Below are 25,292 nucleotides of genomic sequence, written 5' to 3' on the forward strand. Positions count from 1 at the left end.
ATATTCAGACGCTCCTTAAAGCACATTTGCTTTCTTCTTATTATTTAAAAAAACAGGAAGGTCACTTGTTAAGGCATTTAGTGCATTTTTTTGTTTGTGTTTCTTTGTTTGTTTTACACCTTGGTTTGGTAAGTGGCCTTTGTCACAGCTACGAGCTGAATCCAAGCATCCTAAAGACAGGAGAGCAAGACTAACATTACAGTCTCTGTGCTGTGTCAGTGGATTTTATTTGTTTTTTTAAACTATGGGTAGTACAAAAGGTGTTGGCAGAGTACCAATTATGCCCTTCCACCCCTTGCCCCACACTCAAACCCAGTACTTACAGAACGTCTGCTGAAAGTGAGTGAGTGTTGGTGCTTCTGGAGCAACATTGTAGAAATGGGTCTTCAGAGCCCCACTCACCAGCAGGTTGTATGCAAGGTCTGTTATATTAATGCCCACAATAGCAAAAGAGTAGCTGTAAGAAAAAGCAGCAACTTTTGTTAGAGATTAAACCTTCTTTCAGCACACTTTAAGGAACACTGATGACCCTGACATTGCAGATTTCATGTGTTACTAAGGTGTATTAATTCTCTCCTTTGTGAGTTTCCAAGGTGTGTTGGGGGGTGAAAAGCCAGGAAAACATCTATCCTGCATGTTTCATACAGCATGGTCAAATACACGGTCACAGAAAAAACTGGAGTTTCGTCACTGTGTCAACTTGTCTGTGGAACAGCACTGATTAATTTCCACAAAATAAGAACAAGCACAGACGTCCCTGTGCTCCTGCACTCGCCTCTGAAACAGGGCAAGGACTCCACACGGTGGCCACGGCTGCAGGGTGACCCATCATTTGCTATTTTTAACTGCTGGAGTTCCCACTGGAACTCATTACCCATAGTTAGGAACATCAGGTTTCAACAACCTGTCCTACAAAGAGATTCACATGGCTAAAAAGCTTGTGAAAAAAATCCAGTTGAATCACCTCCAATTTCTTCCTAAAAGAGAACTAGACACACAGGCCAGGAAACAGGCAAAAACCTAAATCAGAGAATGCTAGCAACAGAAACAAGAAAATCAGACTCATTAAGCAAACTCTGTCCTGCTAAGAGATATCAACTAATGAAATACATTTAGGTACAAGAAAACTCAGAAACTGAAAGTTAATTTGTGAGGCTGGTGCATAAAGAACCTGACATTTCTAGCAGTTACTATTTCCCAAGAAAGCACATAAAGGCTCACACAGACATTTAGTGATAAAAGTAAACACATTTGGATATTCAGTGATTGGATTTTTTTCTCAGCTAAATAGAGCTGTCTTCTCTAGACGGTCCTGGGTATTTTTTCAAACACCTCTATCAAGCAAACCAAAATATTTTCTTTTTCTTTGACCTTTTTGTGCATCTCAGGAGAGGAAAAACCCAAAAACCAGAAGTCCAAAAGTTAACATCAGCATGAGGCCTAACGGCAAGTTTCACAGAAAAGTTAAATATGTGCGGTAAAATGTTGTATTACAGATTTTTAGATACATTCAGAAGGAACATCCAGTTCCATACTCATGAATAATGCAGCTATACCAAACCCACTGCTTAAGAAGAAAAAGCTCTCGCTACTATTTCTTCCCTATTATATTTTCCTAAAAGCATTTCTGAACCTGGCTTTGACAGCAAGAAGTGACACTTGATCATGTCATGTGCTAAGAAGAATTAAACAGATATTAATCACTGCACTATATATAGCACACAGAGAAAGTTTCTCCTTGCTACAAAATTTTGGGGTTATTTTTTTCTCTATGTAACTTGAAGTGTTTCTCCTGTAACGTTTGATCAAAACCAAGGTGTGGTTAAGATAGCTGATGTTCATATGCTCACAGAAGTTTCCTTTTAAAAGTAACCAGGAAACACCTTTTCTCCCTCAAATATACAGCATCATTGTTACTGGCTGTGTTTGTAGCAAATTAAAAAAATACCTTTAAACTTACCCAATTGCCTTATCAAACTTCTTCTTCTCCCATTCAGCTTTGCTAAGTTGGCTGAGAAAAAAAAATAAACTCCACATTACCAAGCATTACTAACTGACAAATATTTTCTTTCAGCTTTTCTGATATTATAACATTGACTGAGCACAGTATTTTACTTTCTCTTATATGGCTAATCCCATTTAACATTGCTTCTGGATGAATGGATTGGTATAAACACTAGAAATGGGTAAGTGGCTTGAGAGCATTGCCAATAAACTTTTCTCACCATTACAAAATGCACCTATGTCAGTGCTTTCAGCAAAAGCCAGTTGTTTACTAAATTGACCACGAAGATGTTCCACTTCAGTTAAGCTTGAGCTATACAAAAGGTTGAAATTGCATTTAACTAGTCAAAAATGGCCTTGGCTTTTTTGTATTTTCAGAGACCTACATGACACTCATCACTGGAGGCATGATTCACCTGAGGTAGCAAACACGAAAATAGTCCTCTCACAGTATGTTTTTATGACCAGCCAAATTAGAAATCACTCAACAGTCAAAGATAAGAAACAGTGTTTCCTATTTGGCCCAATAATGCAGTGCTTTTCAAGGACACAGAAGACGCCTCCCTTAAAACAAAATTAGTTAGGGAACAGATTGATTTCAAACTAAATTTCAGCTCTTCAATGATTTAAAAGAGCTGTGTGATCCAACCAGTCAGCCAACATCCCACTAGCCGGGTTTGAGTCTACTGAAATGAGCAAGTTTAGCACAAATCATTGCCTGCATTTATAACCAGCTAAAGGCAGGCATGGAAACAGCCCTAACCAAGGAGCTACAACCTTGACACGGCTGTGGGAGTTTGCCTTGGTAAGGCAAATCAGAGTTTGCAAGCTTTAGGTCTCAAATTATAGACAGCTATGTGTGAAAGCATTGTTCTTAGACTGTGCTTGAACTTCAATAAGTTTACACTTAAAACAATTCCCTGAGTTTCATGTACATATAGCATTTAAAAATTGTTGTTGTTAAGTACTTAAGATGCTAATAGGTTCATACCCACTGTGACCTGAGTATTACTAGGTGGCAAGCATGAGGACAAAACTTCACCTCCTAAATAGCATACAGGAATACACTATTCTTTGCTCATCCTCTAAAATCTGAACCACCTTTGTAGGCTGTGACATAACATCAGTTAGAAAACACCAGGAAAAGACCGAATAATAAAGGTAGCACACATAGGATGTGGGCAGGTGAAACAGTTCAACTGAGATAGAAAATCCATTGATCACAATCTCATCAGAAAACAGCACAGCTGCTAAGCAACCACATCAGGAAGATCACCATGGGCACCACCTGCAGCATCTATCTTCTACTGAATGCTCTGTCAAGGCATGGAAATTGCACATGCTCACACAGCACTCCAGGACTGCCCTTGGTAATCAAACATGCAAACAAAGAACACTAGTATGTTCCAAGGGCTTTTTGTCACAGAATTACCATTAGGAACTCAACAACAACCAAATAAAAGCCCTGAGGAGATGAAAAGCTTCAGGATTTAGGTGTGAATCAGCTTTATGAATATCTAACATTACTGGCTGAAGAAAAATGTCTTTTAAGGCAACTGATTTCTATGTAACTGGCTAAGATACCTCTAAGCCCCCAATAATTATGGAGTAAGTCTCTTATTGACAAATTACCCTCAACACAGTGTGTGACACTTGAAGGTACCTGATCTCTCAACAGTCAGGACAATGGATTAGCCAGATTGGAACCATCATTAATCAATGTAGACAGGGTATGTGACTATAAATGAAGGAGCCTTTCAGCTCTGCTAACAACATTTGGCCTAGATTACTTATGATTATCAAGTCAGCCACTTTAACTACATCAAGCAAGGCAGATTTCATTTTAGATACATAAGCATGCTCATATATACCCAGTGTTCCACCCCCAGCTATGTTTGGTTCAACTTTAAAGAAAAGAATATGGATCTCTTAATGTTGCAACAAAGACTTTGAGTTTATAACACACCAAATTGTAGTTTGATCTTTATCTACATGTAGTGTCTCAGAAAACTTAGAAAAAAGAAAAAAAATACCTTAGCTCCTTCTTAGTGACTTCCCTTTATTATGAAAAAAACACAAACAAATTAAAAGGTAAATAAAAATACAGAAATAATTTGAAATCAAAAGTGAAAACATTTAACACTAAATTTAACTATTCTTAAGATTCAGAACACAAGTTTGCCTCTTGCATTTGATCAATTTTCAGGATCAGTACTTTAAAACAGACAGCATGTGCAATACCCAAGGATATGCCCAACGAAGAAAAAAACCCAGCCCCCTTCCTCAACCAGAGCCAGCAGAGTGCTCCCTGAGGTTATTGTTTCTGGTCTCAAGCATTACCTGTATTTAGGGTGAAGAGAATCAGTGAGAACTTGCTGAGCTACCTCCGTGTCCCATTCAGCAAAATACCTGCAGACATGTATGTTTAGAGTGAATTGTTAAAGAAACACAACCAAAAAAAAGCATCTGAAGTCATACCCAGCTGTCCATACACACCCTTTTAAAAATCACTGCATGTGTTACACAGTAGGAGTAGAATTTGATGTGTGAAACTCATTAAGCTGCCACTCAGAGCCCCAAACTGAAAGATTAAAGCAGCCTCAAACCACAAGCTCACTCCTATATAAGTTTAGTGAATGTGCATTACCAGAGTCCCCTTTCTACCCACCCCACAGAAAATCAGCTACTTTTTAGTAGAGCATGTTGGGTGCTGAGCTCAAGAGAAAGCAGTTCAGGCTTCTTGATCTGGCAGATTCATTAAGCAAGATAAGAGTCATCACAGAAGACTAAGAAATTAAATACAGGGTAGGGATTAATTTCAAATGGAAGTTCAAAGCCAGAGTCAAGAGTCCAGATCCTCAAATGAGATTTACTAGAGAACAACATACGGACAGAGGATGATTTATGTCCTTCAATCTGCAAAAGCAGAAAATATTTCTTTTTCGCCTCATAAAGAGAACTTGTTTTACCAAATGTTTCTAAGTTATGTAACTACCTGCAGCAAATACAAGGGCTGGAGAAAATAACAGGGATTAGTCAATTCCCAAATTACAAAGCACAGCTATGGCATTAACACCTGGTGTGCATGAGTTGGAGGGAAAAAGTGGTATAAACTCACTACTTAATTTTAAGTATTGACAGAAATTCAAGCAGCTGTCTAACTACAGAAGCCTGCCATCAGTGACTGCATTTCAAGTGTCTTGCTTAAGAATTCGGCATGAAATTCCCACAGAAACCAGCTGAGCAGTAACATAACCCTCCCACCTACATACTTCCAGGGCATTTTGTTTAAAGAGATCTAGATTCTGGTGAAAATACACTTCACGGTTTCATTCTTGTAGGAAGACAGTGCTAACTTACTGTGTCACAGAGAAACCAAGAAAGGGCTTAGCAAGTGGTATTACAAGGTTGAATTAGGAATACTGAAAGAAAGGAGACCCCTTTGAGAAGAGAAACCCTCCATAATTTAGGCTAGCAAATAAGTTCTTTCATTTGCTTAATATGAAGTCCCCAGCACTTTTATAAATTATTCCCACAGATTTGCTAAAATCTGCAAGTAATGCTGCTTTTCTTGACTTCAGACACACATAAACCCATCTACAGAGGAACATACTTACACCAAGTTATATAAGCCCAGGAGACCCATTCCTCTAAAGTCTGTTTTAGGATCATCACCTTGGAAACCAATTTCGCACCATTGCTTTGAAATTCGAGCTTTCAGTGGTGAATTGGGCTTCAAACATTTCCACAACTAGGAAGATTACAGGTAAAACATAATTAAGCTTCACACAGTATGGCCTTTTTTTTCTTCTCTTTTTAAACCAAGCTAAGTTTTGACCACTGAACAGATCACTGCAGTAGCATCACTGCACTGCTATCCCAGCAACCCAAACACAAAATCAAATGGAGTTCCTCTTTATGTGTGTATGAGTGTGTGTGGGAAATCCCAAACCACTCTGAAGTATTGCAGACATTTCAGCCCTACAAGGCCCTTCTGACCTTATCACAGCTGCTCTAGCATCTCACACAAAGACTTGTTTATCTCATGCTTTGTGCATCGAAATGGTGTCTGCCTCCATAAGCACAGAGACAGGAATGGGCTGGAATTCGGTTGTAAATCACTAACAGAGCAGCAGAGCAGCTTTGAGTCCCTGAGGCTCTGCAGCAATCTTTTCTCTGGCATCTTTAGCAAGTCTCTGGAAAGGTTATAAATCAAGAGTGCTGACTTGGCTACCACAGTGTTGAAAAGCAAATCGGAGAACATAAAAAACCCAAAAAAATCCATACAAGGATAGCATGTGCACCATCATATTTAACTAAGGGAAGAATCATTCATTGATCTCATGTAAAAAAAAGTCCAAAGTGATTTAACAAGCCAGATCATCAGCTGGAATAAATCCATTTAACTGCTCTGGTCCAGTGACTTTAGTGCCTAAATATCATGTTACTATGCACCTAAAAGCAGCCTAAATTGACATATGACAAATACATACCTTTATGCACACCTCATGTGCCATATCACAAACTCACCCTTTCTGAAGTGTATTAAGAAATCAGAATTTAGAATTAAGAAAGTGTATTATTCATCATTAGTTTGTGAGTACGGCTTCGAGAAAAGCATTTAGACAAAGTCTACCCAAGGGAAAGAGCTGTATGAGCACTTCCCAAATAAAAACAAAAATTGTTTTAATTTTAGCAATTTTAACTGCAGTTAAAATTAAGTGCCCTTGGAAGGTTAAAACTTTAATGATTTCACTTTGTAATGACTGCATAAAGCACCATTGTTTAAACCAAAGTTCATCCATCAACAGTAAATACAGCATTAATCATTAGTTCAATCACATTAAGTTAATCTTTCTCTCATTCATAAAGCACTCTCCTGGTAAACATGAATAAATGATAGCCATTAGGAACTTGAATCACCCATTGCAGAGATCACTTAGCAGAGTACCTAGAAGGAATAAAAACCAACCAGCCTATTCTCCCATGTTGAGGGCTGGAAAATGAATTAAACCCTTGGACATATTTCCATTTGACATTTGCAAAATCAGAACACCTGCTGTAAACAAGTGCTAATTCTTAGATGAAACTGATACTTTTTTCAACATTATGAGTTTGCATAATGTTGCATAAACTGCACTGTTTAATCTGTCCTCAGACAAATGTTCAGTTTCCATTTTGCTTTTATGCTCATACAATTATGTTTCTAAAGCACTTACATGGCTACACATCATTGCTGACACGATTCTCAGGACCTCTCCCTCAAAGGCTGGGTGGCCAGGAAGGAGACTACAGCTAGCTCCTTGGTCCTTCTCACCTATGATCCCATTCTCAGACCCAACTCCTTGCTCTCTGAGCAATGTTGATGCCCAGGGTATTATGGGACCCTTTCCTGGAGCCAAAGGCCCTCCTTAACCTGCAGTGAGGTGCCTAGTATTTTCAGGGACCAACACTGTAGGCTGGCACCTGGATCTCTCACCTCAGAGCCACAGGCTTCCTCAGTGGGTAAATCTGTGTGTCCCTTTAGTTAAAACTCACTCTACTCCCATAAATTTGTGCATTTGGCTGCACAGGGGCAGCACTTGAACAGAAGGTGTCCATCTGCCCAAGCCTACCTGATGGTTAGAACACTCCTTCAGGGCAGCTCTGGATTTTGACCACTCCTTGGTAGACTGGTCCCAGCAGTGGGCAAACCTTAAAGATAGTTTTCTAGACACCAACAGGAACCCTGACCATTTGAGACAGTCTTAGAAGTAGTTATTTGCATCTGAGAGTGCTACTGGGATTTATGGAAGACCAAGTAACTATGATAAAATTTCCAGAAGCTCTCATTGTAACTTGTGTAAAGCCTTGCACTGCAAGATGGAAGACATCTTCATCGTCATGTGGTATTGTTTAATTTTTCAATATTTTTTTTAAAATAATTGAAAAAGAAAAACCCCTATAACCAAACAGGTAGCATGTTTTTAAAAGAACTCTTAAAATTCTTTAAGAAGACATTTTGCTTGTAGCTAATAAGCTCACTGTCATTTATCCTATGTTTCTTGGCATTTCTCTGAAGCATCTTGCACTAGCTATGGTTAAAACAGGATCAGGACCAAGACTTGCTATTAGACTGTTTTCCAGGCCCTTTATTCTTTCCCCAATTTCTTTCTAACATAAGAGCTCTCTAGCTCTTCCTCTACTTGTGGCTTCAAGATAAAAAAATGCTTTTATTATCTGCTCCAGTGCAAGGCTTTCCTGAAAGCATGAGGGAAGTAAAACCCAACTGGTATGATTTCCATAACTCTGCATGTATTATCTAAAGAATAGTTTCATTTTTTTCCTTTGGAAATACATTTGGTAACTACAAACGAGTAAGTCATCAACTCCCACACTTCCATTCCACACAACAAAAAATAGATGTTTGCCATTGGTATACACAGACATTGCCCTCAAAGATACAAGAAATCGAAGAAATAAATTTGCAATTCGATTAATAGAGAAAAATACCCTTCTTGTGCTGGAGAAAGAGGTACTGAAGTAGGACACAAAGCTGTTTTTCCAGAGCTCACTGCAGATAACAGCTCTGTGCTCTAAGAGCTGCACATCCAGTGCCTAGATATAGTCCAGCCAATGGAAATGCATTTATCAACCAGGGAGAGAGCTGCTTGCTTGGCAGGTGTTACACCCAGACCAGATTATAATGCTGTGCAGTCTTATTTTAAAACAGGTACATGATGGAGGAAGGTGACAAGAGCTCCTGATATTTCAAAGAGGTTTAAGAACCAGGCTGTTGGGAGCTGACATGAATAAAGGATGCCCTCCCAGTACCTCTTCAGTGCCTACCTTCAGAAGCATTTCCTCATGTTGCGGGTTCTCTGAATCGTACGGCTCTCGGCGCAGCTTCTCCACCTCTGCAATGAGATTTCTGTACCCCACAATCTGCAGCAGGCATGCCTGAAGAGATACTCCCAACCTGAGGGTGAGGGGAGCAACATAATCCAACTCAATTATGTGTAGCCATGAAACAGCACTACCGTGTACACACACAATTAATGCACAACTGGTGTTGCATCCATGAATTCACAGTCTAACACTTCAAGTGCAATGGAAAAATTTCCAAGAGATTGATATTACATTAAACAAGGCATTGTGAAATGCACAGTTTCATTTAGTGCCTTACTTAGATGATAATATTTGGGATTTTTTTTAAAACCGTGAACATTGATTTTTCACATGGAAATCACATTATAACTATACACAGCAGCATTGAATGCCTATAACAAGCACATTACTGAATCTTTCTCCTCATTCCAATGACAGCTTCTCAAACAATTCCCTGGGATCAGAGATATAAACTTGAAAAGGGCTGAGGGGGGGAGAGAAAACTCAGCAACAAGCTAAAAATAATCATTTTGCTTCTGTGCCACAAAAGCTAGCATAAAGAAGCCAAAACCCTGAAGTAATACAGTTTCAAAGATCTGCCTCCAGGCAGATTTGGCTTTTGTCTCATGTTAAGAATCATCATAATGGTACTCTTTTCATTAAAATGCAGATTTTTTGTGTTTCCTTTTTACATTTCCTGAGGCATCATCAACAAAACCATAACCAACACACATGAAATAACTGGAATACTCTCAAAAGAACCCAAGCCAAACTTTTAAAAGCCCACTAGAAAATCCTGCACCAAACAACAGCTTTACATTAAGATTTTATAATACAAAATGCAAGTCATGCTGTATGCTTATGCTGCCATGCTCATAGAGATATTTGCTTGTATATGGGAATAAGTCCTTTAATATTTAATAATGTCTAAAATTATTTGAACACCCTAGTAGGAATTTAGAGGGCAAGCTAAGTGTGCACCCTTATTCCTCTGTGGAACACAGGATGCACTGATATTAAGCCACACAGGTTCCTCATCTGTCATGTTTGATATACTGAAACATTTTGTTTATTCCATAATACTCTCAAATTTTCCGAACAGAAGGATTTTCACTGCTTATCTTTTGAGGCAGGTTCTGCTTGTCTAAATTGATCTCCTTCTATGGCAAGGTGACCTGCCTAGGGATGAGGGAAAGGATGTAGATGCTGTCTACTTGAACTTTACTAAGGCCTTTGACACTGTTTTCCTCAGCATTCTACTGGAGCTGGCTGCTCCTGGCTTGGGTGGGTGCACTGTTCACTGGGTAAAACACTGGCTGAGTGGCCAAGCCCAGAGAGTGGTGGGGAATGGAGTTATATCTAGCTGGGGGCTGTCACCAGTGGTGATCCCCAAGCCTCTGTCTGGGACCAGTTCTGTTTAATATCTTTATCGATGATCTGGATGAGAGGACCAAGTGCATCTCCAGTCAGTTTGCAGCTGATACCAAGTTGGGTGGGAGTGTTGATCTGCTGGAGGGCAGGAAGGCCCTGCAGAGGGATAGGGACAGGCTGGATCCATGGACCAAGGCCAATGTTACGAGATTCAACAAGGCAAACCACTGGGCCCCTCACTACAAGAAAGACATGGAGGGGCTGGAGTGTGTCCAGAGAAGGGAAAGGGAGCTGGGAAGGGTCTGGAGCACAAGTCCTGTGAGGAGCACCTGAGGAGCTGGGGGTGTTTAGCCTGGAGAAAAGGAGGCTAAGAGGGTCCTTATTACTCTCTATGACTGCCTGAAAGGAGAGTGTAGGTGGGGGGGGGGGGTTTGGCCTCTTCTCCTAAGTAACAAGAGATAGGACAAGAGGAAATGGCCTCAGGTTGCCCCAGAAAAAGGTTAAATTGGATATTAGGGATAATTTCTTCACTAAAATGTTTGTCAAGCCCTGAAACTGGCTGCCCAGGGAAGTAGTAGAGTCACCATCCCTGGAGGAATTTAAAAGGAGTGTAGATGTGGCCCTTACGGACATGGATTAGCGGTGGATTTGGCAGTGATGGGTTAACTGTCGGACTTGAGGATTTTAAACCTTTTCTAACCTAAATGATGCCATTGTTAATCTACACAATCAGACATGACAGCATTAGTCCATTTCTCATGCTGCAGTTTTATCCCATATGAGGCTATAAGCCTTTGAGACAGAAAAAGCTCCACAGCATTTTCCATCCTTTGCTGTATGTTTGTTTGTTTGTTGTTTGTTTGTTAGGGGTTTTTTGTTGTTTTTTTTAAACATGCTTCACTAGCTATAGCCTCCAATTTTACAGAAAGACTGCATTTTAAAGAAAACTGAAAAGGCTGACAGACTGTGAGTTGCTGTAGTGTATCACTAAACCACTGCCATAATGTTTTTAACTTCTCTGTAGCCTCAGAATAGTTTAGAGCAGTACAACACAGGCTGTGGAAAAGCTGAGGAATTTTATATTAAAAAAAAAATTAAGACCAAGATGCACAACACATTCCAAGTAAACCATGTTTGCACTTTATCTAAAGGCTCCATGCAAAGTTGTTTGGGTGAGGGTATGTGCGTAGAATTAGACTTCCCACTCTCCTTTTCATTAAGGCTCTGTTGTTCTTGCCAAACACAGGATGTGGGTAATCTGCTGATGTCCCACACCTCCTCCTTGTCATCCTTGTGCTGGCTGTGGCAATTCTCAGAGCACAGCAGCAATGTACCTGGGCTTGCACCTGCACTGTACTCAGCTCCAGCTGCTCCACCAGATGGAGGCAAGTCCAAAACTGGAGCAGGGGAACTAAACGATCGTTAAGTTCCCTACCAGCCCAAGCATTTCTGTGACTCTGTGTCTACTTCCATATTTAGTGTAGACTGCACATGTCACCACCAGGTTATTCAACCTACTTGCTCCTGCTACTAAATACACACACTTATCTCAGAGGCATTGATAAATTAAAGTTACTGTGGGATGCCTTCTTCTCTTCAGTTCACAACAGTCCACAGCCTTCAAGAACAGCCCAGTTCAAGCCCCCCTGGGATGCTAATTCAGCTCTGCAAAGATGCTACATTAACAAATATGACTGCATACAGATTTGCAGAAACACATACAGCATGACACATGTCCCCTTGTCCTTATGCCAGGAGACTTCAAGTCTCTGCTATGCAACAAAGCACCAGTGTTTCTAAACAAGACAGTTTGGATTGAGGTTTTTTACATTCAAGATAAGGCAAGGCATTGGATTTTCCTTAATCATGTCTAAAGAAATAGCTGACCTGCTTTTGCTCAAAGTTCTCCAAAAAATGTCAGTATAAAATAAATGGCTTACATGTAAAACTTCAGTGCAGATGTCTAAAGTTTAGAAGAAATATGATTAATTTAACATAAGGTGCTCAGAGCCTCATCCAGACTGGCCTTGAACACTATCAGAGATTGGGCAGCCACAAATTCTCTGGACAACCTGTTCCAGTGCTTCATCACCCTCACAGTAAAGAATGTATTCCTAACATCTAGTCTAATCTAAAAATACTCTCTTTCAATTTGAATCCATTCCCTCTTGTCCTGTCACTACATGTTCTTCCTACTCAAAAGGCTGCATACAGCTTTTCTAAGAAGCCATCACTGTCCCTGCCAGGACCTCTGGTTTGGTGGTATTTTATCACTGAGGAAGTGGCCCCCATAAATTCATGCATCAACAATTTACTAAGACAGATAAAAGACTCAGGATTTGTCTATTAAGTCACCATAAAAGATCATTCATTTTCACATCAGTTTTTTGACAGGAAAGCTTAAATTGGAATTTTATGATGAGAGACAGAATTCATCTTCAAATTGTGTGCCACAATAACTATAGAGAACCAGTAATTCAGTAATTACTGAATTACTGTAAAATTTTGTAAATTTTACTGTAAAATTACTGTAATTACTGAATTACAGTAAATCAGTAATTCCCATTTGCTCTGTAAGGAAACTGTGAACTTACTGTGGATTTACATCTGGATTAATCCTTTTCAGCTCCATGATGTCATCTATCGTTTTTTCAATAGCATCAGGGTGAACATTTACTGATGTTTGCAGTCGCTAAAAAGAGGTTTAAAACACATATTAATTCCTATAGAAGTTATTAGTCAACAGAAGTTAACAATGGTAAGTTTGATACCCGAAATCTTCTACATTAAGAGCCCAGAAGACCCAACTCAACACATGTGCACATCTTTCCAGACCATTCAACCCTACTGACTTGTTTCAGAGCACTTGCCCTGTAAGAACTCGAGTACCTTTGCCCTTGTCAGTTTTTTGCATTTCTGTGGAGGCTGTCAGTGAAGACGATCAAAGGCCTCAGTGCAGATCAAATAGCAGCTTCAGACCATCCATGCTAGCCTTCATTTCACATTCCCTCTCCCAACATGTTGTAGTAACACAGCAAAACATTCTTTTGTTCACACATATTTGCTATTTTTAGAAATGCCCCTGGAAGTTCAGTGCTCAAAAACCAGCATGCCATCTGAAAATTTAAGAGGTTGAGCTTTCTTGTGATTTGTGTCAAAACGACACATTTGCCTAAATTCAAGTTTTTCAATAAGATTCTGCCTTTCTGTTTGTGCTAGAAATACATTTGGAAGCACTATACTGAACTAAGAGCTGCATGACATCATTTTTGCTAAGACTGAGGTAAGCTTTTCAACACCACTGACTCTTGTGACAGAGAACTTAAAGGCTGAAGGATGTTATTTAACATATATACAAATGCCTTAGAGAAGAACTTAGGTTAACACAAACACTAATACAGTGAAAGGATGAAGTGAAAGAGGCTTTTCTGTATTAATGTATTTAAGAGGAAAGGAGGGAACAAAGCTGGGAAAGATGCGTTCCAGACAAAAAAAATGGTGTTTTTTCTAACTGTGGGAGTGACTGACTGCAGATTCCAGATATTCTAAGACAGGATGAGAAACCAAGCCAAGAACCCCCAAATTACAATACGTCGCTCTCATCAACTCGACCATGGCAAATTGTCCCCTTGATTCCATCATTGTCACGGTGGGTCTGTCCCTGGAGCACAGCACACTCTACTTGACTTTGCAAGATCAACTGCCATTGCAGATGCAAGACCCTCTTCAGTGGAAAATGGTTTTAATATAAAATCATATCAAACCTAAAGTGTTTTTTTTGGGGGGAGCAAACAGCAGACTGAACAAAGCAACATGATAGGACACCACAGAAAAGGCGAACAATGAGATCTTTCACTCACCTTACTTTTTGAACCTTTCAGGGATGCCTCTGTAAGGGAACAGTATTTGAAAGCATCACGTCAGACAAGCATGTTGACATTGGATCAATTTAACAACTAATTTCTAACAACAATGTCGTACTATTTTTAGTATATGCAGAAAGTTACAAAGGCATGCAGAACTAAGTATTTTGTAGTTACCTATTTTCATAGTTCTGGCAGCTCCAGGTTTGGTATTGTAGCAAATCCTTTGCAATTCACATTGACCTGTTAGTTTCCTGACCACGAATTTCAGGCAGCGCCACAAGCATTTGCAGTAGAAGTACAGGCATACCTGGACAAACATCCTGGCAAAAGAAGAAGCCTGAGAATAAGAATCTGGAGCAGAGTTTGTTTCAACGTGATCACCACCCAAACAGCAAGTACTCCCTCACCCCAAATTCCCCTTGCCTAAAGGCACCTTTAGAGCAAAAGCAGCAATCATGCTACAAACACTTACCCTGGTAAATGTTAAACCACACTTTTTAGTATTAGCCAGCAAAAAACTCACACACAAAGCACCACTACTAGAAGCACAGAATAAGTCAACTCCAGAGTTTTCAAAAGCATTCTTACAGAAAACTCTTCGTCCTCTTAAAATAAAAGTCTGTATAGTTCCTACCAATGCTTTGGGTAAACAAGACTACATGAGAAGGGAGTACAGCTCACCCTGATACAATGGATGCTGAGAATCCAAGGAATCACCCTGGTTTAGTTTTGCCTCATCAACCATCTGCTCCAAGCAGAGTGGTTGGTATCCTGACAAACTTGACATCTTGACAGCATTCATGTGAGGTCCCTAAGAATGACAATTAAGGAAATCAAAGCTTCTCTCCTTTCAGGAGAAAATGTGTTTAAGAACCTGTCCTGAGGCTTGCCAGTTCTTCCCAAGAGCAGCTGTTACACAGCACTGATGCTGCACAATTGCTCAAAGTACAGAACTGACAGCAAGCCAAGAAACCCTTATTTAGCTACTGCAACTAGTTTTGAGCCCCAGCAACAGAAGACAGACTTTGACAAACTGGATGTATTTCAGTGGAGTTGGTAGCTCTGGAGAACAAACCCTGCGAGGAGAGGCTGGAAGAGCTGAGCTTGTTTCCACCTGAAGCAGAGATAGCTTCAGGGGGATATAACAGCAACCCCCAGTGCCTGTAGGAAGCTCTTGAAGGAGACAGAGCTGGGCTCTTGACAGTGCTGCAGGGCCAGTAGACAAGAGACAACAGTCCCAAGCTGAAACACAAGGGAATCAGCCTTGCAAGGAGAAGCTTTTCCCGCTTAAGGAGGACAGTCAGGTAGTGGCACAGCTTGCCAAGAGGCTGTGCAGTCTCCTTCCTCAGTTTTTTAATCCTTGACTGCAAGAAGCCCTGAGCAGCCCAGTCTGGCCTCAGTGCTAACCCTGCTGTGAGCAGGAGGTTGGACTGGAGACCTGCTAAAGTCCCTCCCAGACTCAACTATCCTGTGATCCTACAAAAGCCTGAAAAAGGCCGTGTACATGAGAAACACTCTATTTCAAACTTTGTTAGTATTATAGCTGCTGCCAAAGCCCACACATTGCTACCACAATTACATAACACACCCCAAACTCATATTTAATGGGAAACAACTTATCTGGAAATAATTTAGCTTTCTTGTTTCTATGGCTATGAAGATCCTACCACATTACCCAACTATCTGTCAACCCCCATGGGGTGCACTGGGACCCACCCACAGCCCCTGGGTTCAGAAACACATCTCATAAAAGAAAAATTGCAAGGACCTAACAGTAGGAACATTGTCATCTGGGAATGGTCCTTAGCTACAGGTGGTCCTGCTAGAACAGGTGGATAGACTAGAAAACCTCCACAGCTGTCTTCCAGCCTCAACCTCTCTTATCATTATATTCTATGATGATATTATGGGAAAACATCAATGCAGCTTTGATATGCTAGCCTGCCAATAAATATTCACAAATAATTTGGTCCATTATGTTCTAAGCCTGTGTACATGAATATTCATTATTAGCCTACTGTTTTCTGCTGTTCATGCTTTTAAAGAACAGTTGTTAGGAGACTCTATTATCTTTTCAATAGACTGCAGTGATTATTTCAACATACTGAATTCCATATAGTCTAATCAGTTATAAGTATGTATATATGTATGTATGTAAAGCTTGAAGAGCTCCATCACTTCCTAAAGACTTCCTGAAGGGCATGGAGTAGAAGGACGTTTAAGGAAGGGAAGATGAATTAACGCGTGTTAATGTCCACACAGGAGTTTAATCTGCTTTATGTTAGCTCCATCTTAATCATCTTTGAAGGGGGATTAAGCTATGGGAACTAAAGACATTTTATGTCTAAATGGAAAGCATCCAGACAAGTATTTAAAATGCTTTAAAAGCATCCACTTTATCTTTGCACTTTTAGTTAATTCACTTAGCATTCCCAAATGCCTGCATGCAGGCAAACCTCCTTGGTTTTATGCAATAGGGCACCTCTATTTTAGATACAAATTGACACCCTAAGAATGAGGAATCAGTCCCATGACGGAATCAAGCTTCAGACAAGAAAGAAGTTTCAGGTGCTGTCAGGGTTTGACCCTGACTAAACGCTGGCACTCCGGCTCTCTCCTGCTGCAGACGTGCAGGAGAGGGGAAAGAAAAAAACTGTAAAAACACACACCAATCTCATGAGTAAAATGAGATAGGCCACTGGTAGGAGGACACATGGAAGAAAGGGCAGACAGGTTCCAAACTTAAAGTTTCAAAGTGATTTAATTACCTAACCGAGTCGGAGGATAAATGAGAGACAAAAATAAACTTTTCATACACTATTTTGTTCACTCACCCCCCTCCCTCTTACGAACCCATTTTTTATTCGCCCCCTTTCCTCCTTCCAACTAACAGCTCGGGTGGAGGGGCAGGGTGAATTTTCTCAGTACACAGAGTAGGTCCATAAATCTATTCATCACCACAATTCTTCTACTACAAATACTCTTTATCTCTACTTACCTCTCTCTCTCTCTAGACAGTTTCTCTGCTCTCACCCCCTCCCTCTTAAGAAGCAGTCTCTCCACTCACCCCCCTCCCTCCTTCCAAACCAACAACACAAAATGGGGGCAGGGTAAGGGGTTTGTTCTCTGGTCAGTCCATCAGGGAGAGGGGTCCTCTACTTAGCCATGAGGTCCCTCCCACGAGAGACAGTCCTCTGGGAACTTCTTTGGCATGGGTCCAATCTCATGAGCAACATCCCCCCCGAATTCTGCTGCAACATGAGTCCCTTTGTCCATAAGGTGCAGACTCTCCTGAGCAAAGGCCAGGCTGCTTCCATCCCAGGAGCAAGGCCTTTCTCTCCTTTGTAAGGCCTTTGCACTTTTAACTCTAGTCTTTAGATGAGACTTCCACTGGTTCACAGCTTTCTCCAGGCATCCACCTGCTCCTCTGGCGTGGGCTGTGGGTGGGTTTCTGCACTCCTGTGGACTCCATGGGCTGCAGGGGGACCTCCTGCTCCCCCATGGCTTTCACCATGGCTAGCAGAGAGTTTTCAGCTCTGGCACCTGGAGTACCTCCTCCCCCACCTTCTCCACTGACCTTGGCGTTTCCATGCTGTTCTCCCTCCACATATTTTCACCTCCACCTTCTCCTCCTCCAACTACAAAGGAGTACGTGCCTGCCTTTCTTTGATTTTTTCTTACATATGTTTTCACAGAGGCGTAACTAGCACTTCTAATTGGCCCAAACTTGGCCGGCAGCATGTCCATCACCTTCAGAGCCATCAGAGATTGGCTCTGCTGGACTTGATGTAAAAACTTCCAGAACTTGCACTCAGGACACACAGGAGCCATCTTTGTGCCACTCCCCACCCCTCAGACACTTCCTCAGGCCTACTACAACAGCTTCTGAGGGGAATAAATTTCTCTTAGATGTTAAAAATACCTTGCTGATGTTTTGGGCCAATCAAAAGCACCACAGGTGCTTACATCAAAGTATCTGGTGCCCTGTCACTCAAGACGTGCCAGAACACACTACTGTGAGGAGTTAATTTGTGCTTCACAGCAGCCTATCACCTTCAATATTAAGAACACCAACCACCAGGAGACAAGGCCATCATCAGGCAAGAAGTCTTTCCAACAATCAGAAGTAGAATAATAGAATCAAAACAGAATGATTTGGGTTGGAAGGGACCTTAAAGATCATCCAGTTCCACAGTCCCCTGTCATGGGCAGGGACACCTTCCACTAGATTGAGTAGCTCAAAAACCCCATGTCGCTGTTGAGCCGCTAGCAGAGAAAGAAGATCCAGGTTCAAAGTGTGGCATCAAGAAGAAACTTTTATTATTTAATTCCAACTTATATAGACTTTTTAAAGGTCACCCAGATTGGTCAGTTCGAAGCCTCCCCCTAGGCGTGATTGGCCAGGCCTGAACTGTCCATATCTTGAGAAACTGTTTTTAATAACATCCAAACTTTATCTTTGTTTATAAAACACAGGAAGAAGAGAGAAAAGAATTCTCACGGGAAAGGTCTGTGCTAGCCACAACCCCATCCCACTGGCCTTGGGATATAAGTATATCAAAGAATCAATCTCAGATAAAGTCAACTAATACCTTCAACTGCAACCTTTAACAGTGGCTTGGAAAACCCCATAGCCTAACATTGGGCATTTTGTTTTTTCAGTAGACATTTGATATCAGCCTTCACAGATTTGAGTAGTGCAACATCCTTGAAGAATTCAAACATAATCTACAGCCATTCCTTAGTTTCCTGAGCACAACTCAGCTAAAAGCACACCAAATTGGAAGGTGGAGTATGGTAAAGCAAAGTTCTGAATGTTCACCATATATTTGTAGTAGAAATTAGAGTTGCATTCTTTCAGTCTGCTTTGTTTCCAAAAGTTAGGTCTCTTTTAAAGCAAAAATGCAGAGCTCATTTATATGGAAGATGAGAGGAAAGACTTATTTAACTCCATTTTGAAAGTCCATGTAAGAAGATTTCCTTCTAAGGAACAAGAAAGCTCCTGTAAAAACTGTATGTTTTTTGAGAAAGTTCATGCCTATACTTAGTTGCCTCCAATGCTGAAACATGACAACCCATTTAATGAAAAAGCATTTTGAGTAGTATATTGTGGACAATTGAGTACTGTAAGTTGTGGATAAGTTTTGGGGGCTTAGAGGAGGGAAGGTATCAAGTGCATTTGAATTACATATTTTTACCTTAGGATTAATGACAAATTTGCAAATCCAAGGAAAAACTCCAAATGGGATAGAGCTGTGACCACATAAATACAACCACTTTGTCCACTAAAGTTCTGCTTTGGCTGTGGTTTGCACAAAGATTGATAAAAATGCATCTACTAAAAGCATGACACTACAGCACATAAGCAATATCTCTGTGATTCACTAAAATAGACTTAGCAGCTATTACTAAGAAACCAAACACACACTAATTTTCACTAGGCAGCTTATAGAAGAGAGTTAAATCTTTGTGGGTACCTTCAGTTTTTTACTACTCATCCATGTCAAGCTTACAATAGTTGAAACCTTCCACTTTTAACATGAAAGACATAAAAAGTAACACAAGCTGTTTATAAAAGGGAGTTCTTGCTTGCAGAAATCCTGTAACAAAAGCACACTAGTGATTATGCAAGACAAGTTTTATGCTAGCCCCTATGCACTTTAAACCAAAACACAGCATCTCATGAACAGGAACCCCCACAAAATCACAGCGTGAACCATGTGTTTGACTGTGGCACAGTGGCATTAATTTCTGGTTTGTTTTAGAGTTAAATTCCAAACCTCCTCTCCACTCAGTCTCCTCTGTGGCTTTTTTTCCCTTTGGTTGGTTATTCTTGTTTATTTATTTTGTGGTTTTATTCCACACCTGCTTGCCTTTTCAGGTTTCTCAGCACAGAAAATAGTTTATATGACTAGGTACAGCATTATTTCAGATCCTGAGGTGAGGTCTAAGAACAGAAGTATTACAGAAATGAAGGATTCATCAGAGACTCACACTCTGCTCTTTCCTATTTCAATCCAACCTCCTTCTCCTCCTGTATTCCAAGCAGCTGTATAGACCTGCATATTTGTGTTTATACATGCATTACAACAGTCCATATGAACATTTATTCAAGTAAAACAATGAAAAATCCATAAAAAGATGTCCAATCAACATGTGACTCCCTTGCCAAGGATGCTGCATGACAAAACCAATCAAGCAACCTATCTCTATTAGCAATAATGGGGCTCAGAAGAGATTCTGGAGAGCTCTCTTCCATGAGGAAGAGGATGAAGAAACGGGTTTTTACAGTTGTTCAGATCCTTGCAAGACAGAAATTTAGAGCCAAAAAGAGCACAAAGTAAGAGCACTGCTGCAGCAGTGACAGAGCTTCTGTTCTCCACAGCATGTGCTGCTCTGCCTGGGGAAAGCAAGCATGTGGCAGCAACCAGCAGAGAGCACCGTGCATGTTGTTTCACACACCCAAATTGCAAAGGGGAGGACATAAGTGGTTTTCAACAAGGTGTTTCCAGGTTTGCTCTTGACTAGCCCAGATGATGCTGGTACAGTGTGATGGAAATGGCACATGGGATGGCTATTAGAATTTACATCTCTCACCAATGACAGCGTGACATCACATTTTCATGAAATCTGGCTTTTTATTTAGAAGTGACTGACTCTAGACTGCCTTCTCTATGATACACTGTCAGAAGCAAAATTGAGCAAAAGTTTCCAAATGTTGCCTAATATTTCTGTGAAGCTCTTTCCTGTGCAATCTATTCACCTAAACAGCAAGATACATGTTTAATGCAACAGGAAGTACTTCCTGAAGGGAAGTAGAGATTAATTACTGTGCAATATTTTTGAAACTTATAGAATAGAAGGTGCTTATTCCCTCCCTCAGTAATTTCAGAACTTTAGAATTTTCAGAGCTAGTAACAAACATAGGTACTCTGGGGAAAATGGAAACTTCAGGTAGATACTCAATGCTAATTACTGGACTTAAAATTAAGGGGAAAGAAAGCAAACCCCCAAAACAAACAAACCAAACCAAACCAAACCAACCAACCAAAACATACAAAAAAACAAACAAAAAAAGCAAACCCAAACCAAAACCCCACTGCTACCAACCCCCCCAAAATCACAAAATGAACCCCAAACCAAAACAAAAAAACCCACACCTCTTTCATTAAAAGAATGAAATGAAAGTCACTGAGTATACTTACACAGCTTTTTTTTTCCTGTGTGTCCTGTTTTGGATCCTACAGATGCTAAAGATTCCTACGCAGCTATTTTTCCTGAAGGACATACTCATCTCAGAAAAGAGTGATCAATATATCCTTTCTGAGAATTCCAATTATGGTTTGAGAAGTCAAGGACACAGTAGTCATGGCTGATAAGCTGTCCAAATGGGTGAGTAAGCAAGTGATACAACCCTGCTAGGAGCTCATTAACTTGACTATCTTTGGTTTATGTGCATAACTTACAGTGTGTATACAAGGTCAACCAAGAAGTGATGTGCCAATCACCATTTCTGCCTTAAGCAGACCTGCTATTACCTCCTTTAAAACACAAGAAATTGCTTTCATTCTGTGCCTTTGCAGACTTGACAACTGAAAGCCCATTTAGACGTGGGAGCAACTCACCGTGGCAACTACGGAAGACATAAGAATAGTCTTCAACAGCAGCTTTCCACACATTCTCTGCTCTTGCTGTTTGTTGATTTGATTTTCATTTTATCTGATATGACTCCAATACACTTAAAATCTGCTAGTGCTTTACAGACTGCTTTGCAGTAGATCAAGAGAAGATGTCAAGTTTCCAAGATTTACTGAAAAAAACCTAAATGTCTACTATGGTTGGTTCACCAAGCTGTTATTATTTCAGATGTTTAAGATAAATTACAGTCAAAGTACAAGTGTTACTGACAGACTCTTCAGAACCCCTTTACAACAAAAAGAGAAAGCACTGAAAGATTAGGTATTTAACTGAGAAATGGTTTTATTTTTTCATAAGTAAAATTTCAGATGTCAGAAATAATTCATATCAGAGCAAGCTGAAAAAAAAAGAATCTTAAACCAGCTATTTTCATTTGGACACTGTCTTTAATTGGGAATATGAGCATAAGTCTAAATTTAGGGATTTAGAGTTCCCCCAACTACTGCACTGTTTAATAGACAGACACCTTCTCCAACCAAGCTGGGTGGGAATGATGATCTACTAGAGGCAGGAAGGCTCTGCAGATGGATCTGGACAGGCTGGATTGATGGGCCAGGGCCAATTGTATGAGGTTCAGCAAGGTCAAGTGCCAAGTGCTGTCCTTGGGTCACAACAACCCCAGGCAGTGCCACAGGCTGGGGGCAGTGGCTGGGAAAGACCTGTGGGTGCTGTTTGACAGCAGCTGAACATGAGCAGGGTGTGCCCAGGTGGCCAATGGCATCCTGCCCTGGATCAGCAATAGTGTGGCCAGCAGGATCAGGGCAGTGATTGTCCCCCTGTACTCGGCACTGCTGAGGCCACACCTCAAATCCTGTGTTCAGTTCTGGGCCTCTCACTGCAAGAAAGACATTGAGGGGCTGGAGTGTGTCCAGAGAAGGGAAAGGAAGCTGAGAAGGGTCTGGAGCACAAGTGCTGTGAGGAGCAGCTGAGGGAGCTGGGGTTGTTTAGGCTGGAGTAAAGAAACTCGAGGGTAAACTAATCGCTCTCTACAACCACTTGTTGTAGGAGGTTGTAGCAAGGTTGGGGTCATTCTTTTCTCCCAAGGACAAGAGCAAATAGCCTTGTGTTGTGCTAGGGAAGGTTTAGATTGAAAATTATAAAAAAATTCTTCACAAAAGGAATTGTCAAGCATTGGAACAAGCTGCCCAGGGAAGTCATGGAATCACCATCCCTGGAGATATTTAAAGAACCTTTAGATGTGGTACTCAGGTGACATACTTTAGTGGTAGACTTGACTGTGCTGAGTTAATGGTTGGACTGAACGATTTTAAAAGCCTTTTCCAACCTAAGGAATTCTATGATTCTAAACAAATGGAACAGTTTTTCATGGAGGCTGCATAATCTCCATCCTTGGAGGTACTCAAAATGTGACTGGATGCAGCCCTGAGCAACCTGCTACACCTGACCCTGCTTTGAGCAATGGGATGACTTGATGATTTCCAGAGCTCACTAAACATAAGAAGCTGGATTTGAAATCCACTGTTCAAAGTTCTCCTTGGATCTCCAGGTAAATATCTGCTGCATGAAGTTGCTACAGGTAAAGTACTGTCACTACGTAGAAAGCAAAGTCAAGGTTATCATAACTTCAGAAATGAAAGCACTGTTCCTCTTGCCATCTGTTTTATGGCATTTTCCATGTTGCAATCAACAAAATTACTTGTAGTTTGTGCAAATTCAATGGTTTTAAATGCAAAGATAATCTATGTCATCTGTATCAGCTACTCTGGTGTCTGCTCCACGTTGTGCAACCAGGAAAACAGTGTGCCACTGAGCAGTCCCTGCCATCAGAATTCCACATTTCAGCTCTGCATTTGATCCTCACATACAGTTAAGGGTGCTTTAAGCTCCCAGATGGCTGCTGCTATTGGTAACACTGGAGGCACAGTATATATTAACTATTTTCTTTTCCCTGCTGATTTCCAAGCTGGAAGGCTTAATATTCTTGTCTTGCACATATTTGTCCCTGCAGTTCCACTCTTCACCACCTTATTCCCCATCACACAAACCTGCAACTGCAGGTTGCAACACATAGAGCAGAACTCATTATCCCCAGTACATGCTTTTCTTGGAGGATTTTTACTTCTTAATCTCTCTGGTTTTATACTATATTTACAGAATATGGGGAGGATATTACTCTTACCAGTTCATGACCAAGGATTAACATAATATAAGAAAATCCAGATGCTTGTAAGTAAACAGAAATAGCTTTCCTATTTCAACACTGTGTTCATATTTTTGGTGCTCTGTACTCTCCCCCTCCCCGTCCCTTAATCCAATTTTTTGTTCAGCATTTGGAATACTGGACTTTCTGTAGCAAAGTCCTAGACTGTCCTGTTTAGATAAGCAACTGTTTTTCAGAAGATCTACCTTGACTATTTCAGAAAATCTAGCACCACCAAGACTTTTCAAATCTTTTAGGATTCACTGACTATTCAGGAATAGCATGAAGAGAAGTAGAAGGTAGTTTCTCCATGATAGTCTCAGGAACCCACATATTCAAAATAGCACTCTTTCTCCAATACGGAAAAATAATCAAGGGGCCAGGAAAGCTAAAGATGAGAAGAACAGGTACTTTAACAAGAAGTTTAAAAGTTGTCAGCAGCTCAGCTTCTCCATCAGGAGGGAGCAAAATTACTTTATGTTTGGAAAATATCAGACCTATATGGGGGCAAACTTTAACACCCTCTGTGATCCCAGCTGGAGGCTCCCACCCCTCTCACAGGATGGTAGAGTCCATTTTATGAAGGACTCACAAACCAAATTCTGTGGCACCAATTTTTGACCTTGGGTAAGGCTGCTGAACAAGCCTCTGCAGAGAAAAAATGGTAAGAATTACAGAGGCAGCACTTTTGAGAAGGAAACAATTAACAGGATTCCAGAAGAAAGGGTCTGACATGAGGTGTTATAAAATTGTGAAGGAAAAGGCAATGCAGGGATGTTAGTCAGGCTAGTTGGGAACTTTCAGGTCACTGGACCTGAAAGTTCCAGTAGCCATGGAATTGGTGTAAGAGTTGGGACCATCCAGAACCTGGGGCACAAAGCTGCAAGAGACAATTCTTTTCCTCCTGACTGGTGCCTCCCAGGTGTTGACCACACTGATGTTTAAACTGAGGCTCACTTCAACCTTGGCTGTGTTTTGTGGATGTTAGCAAACAAATAGTTGCTTTATGCTTTTGGTCTGTGGATGTCCTGCTTACAGAGTCCTTTTGCAGCTGGTTCAAGATACCTGAGGAAGCTTGCCCAAACACTCCACAGAAATGGTTAAGCCAAGTCTGGCTTGGCAGCAAATTCATTACAGATGATCAGCCTAGAGGTAGTGATGCTGATATCCATAGTGTGTAAGATTCTTTGCTATAAACAGTCTAAAAAGGGAGAAAAATATAGTGACAGATGCTCCATACAGAAGCATATGTTTTAGTCCTCTTGAAAAGGTTCCTCCCATGCAGACAGAATATGATTTCTTTGGTTTATACACAAATTAGGCTC

The 25,292-nt window shown here is 40.7% G+C and overlaps 1 protein-coding gene across 5 annotated transcripts in view; it reads right to left on the bottom strand.

Moving 5' to 3' along the window:
* Nucleotides 1–25,292, bottom strand: part of ELMOD1 (ELMO domain containing 1) — a 44,413-nt gene that overhangs the window by 2,656 nt on the left and 16,465 nt on the right. For 4 of the 5 annotated variants that reach the window (XM_085063979.1, XM_085063971.1, XM_085063977.1 and 1 more), the window contains exons 3-11: nt 14,283–14,428; nt 14,103–14,131; nt 12,837–12,934; nt 8,833–8,962; nt 5,622–5,755; nt 4,345–4,413; nt 4,038–4,061; nt 1,961–2,011; nt 324–457 (exon numbers count right to left, since the gene is read on the bottom strand). In XM_085063979.1, coding sequence (XP_084920105.1) covers nt 324–457; nt 1,961–2,011; nt 4,038–4,061; nt 4,345–4,413; nt 5,622–5,755; nt 8,833–8,962; nt 12,837–12,934; nt 14,103–14,131; nt 14,283–14,428 — 815 coding nt within the window. The remainder of the gene's footprint in view (nt 1–323; nt 458–1,960; nt 2,012–4,037; nt 4,062–4,344; nt 4,414–5,621; nt 5,756–8,832; nt 8,963–12,836; nt 12,935–14,102; nt 14,132–14,282; nt 14,429–25,292) is intronic. The other variant, XM_085063985.1, reaches the window with a different exon arrangement.

The sequence above is a fragment of the Lichenostomus cassidix genome, chromosome 1 (genome assembly GCF_008360975.1).
Source record: "Lichenostomus cassidix isolate B80296 chromosome 1, HeHo_3.0, whole genome shotgun sequence".
Taxonomy (NCBI): domain Eukaryota; kingdom Metazoa; phylum Chordata; class Aves; order Passeriformes; family Meliphagidae; genus Lichenostomus; species Lichenostomus cassidix.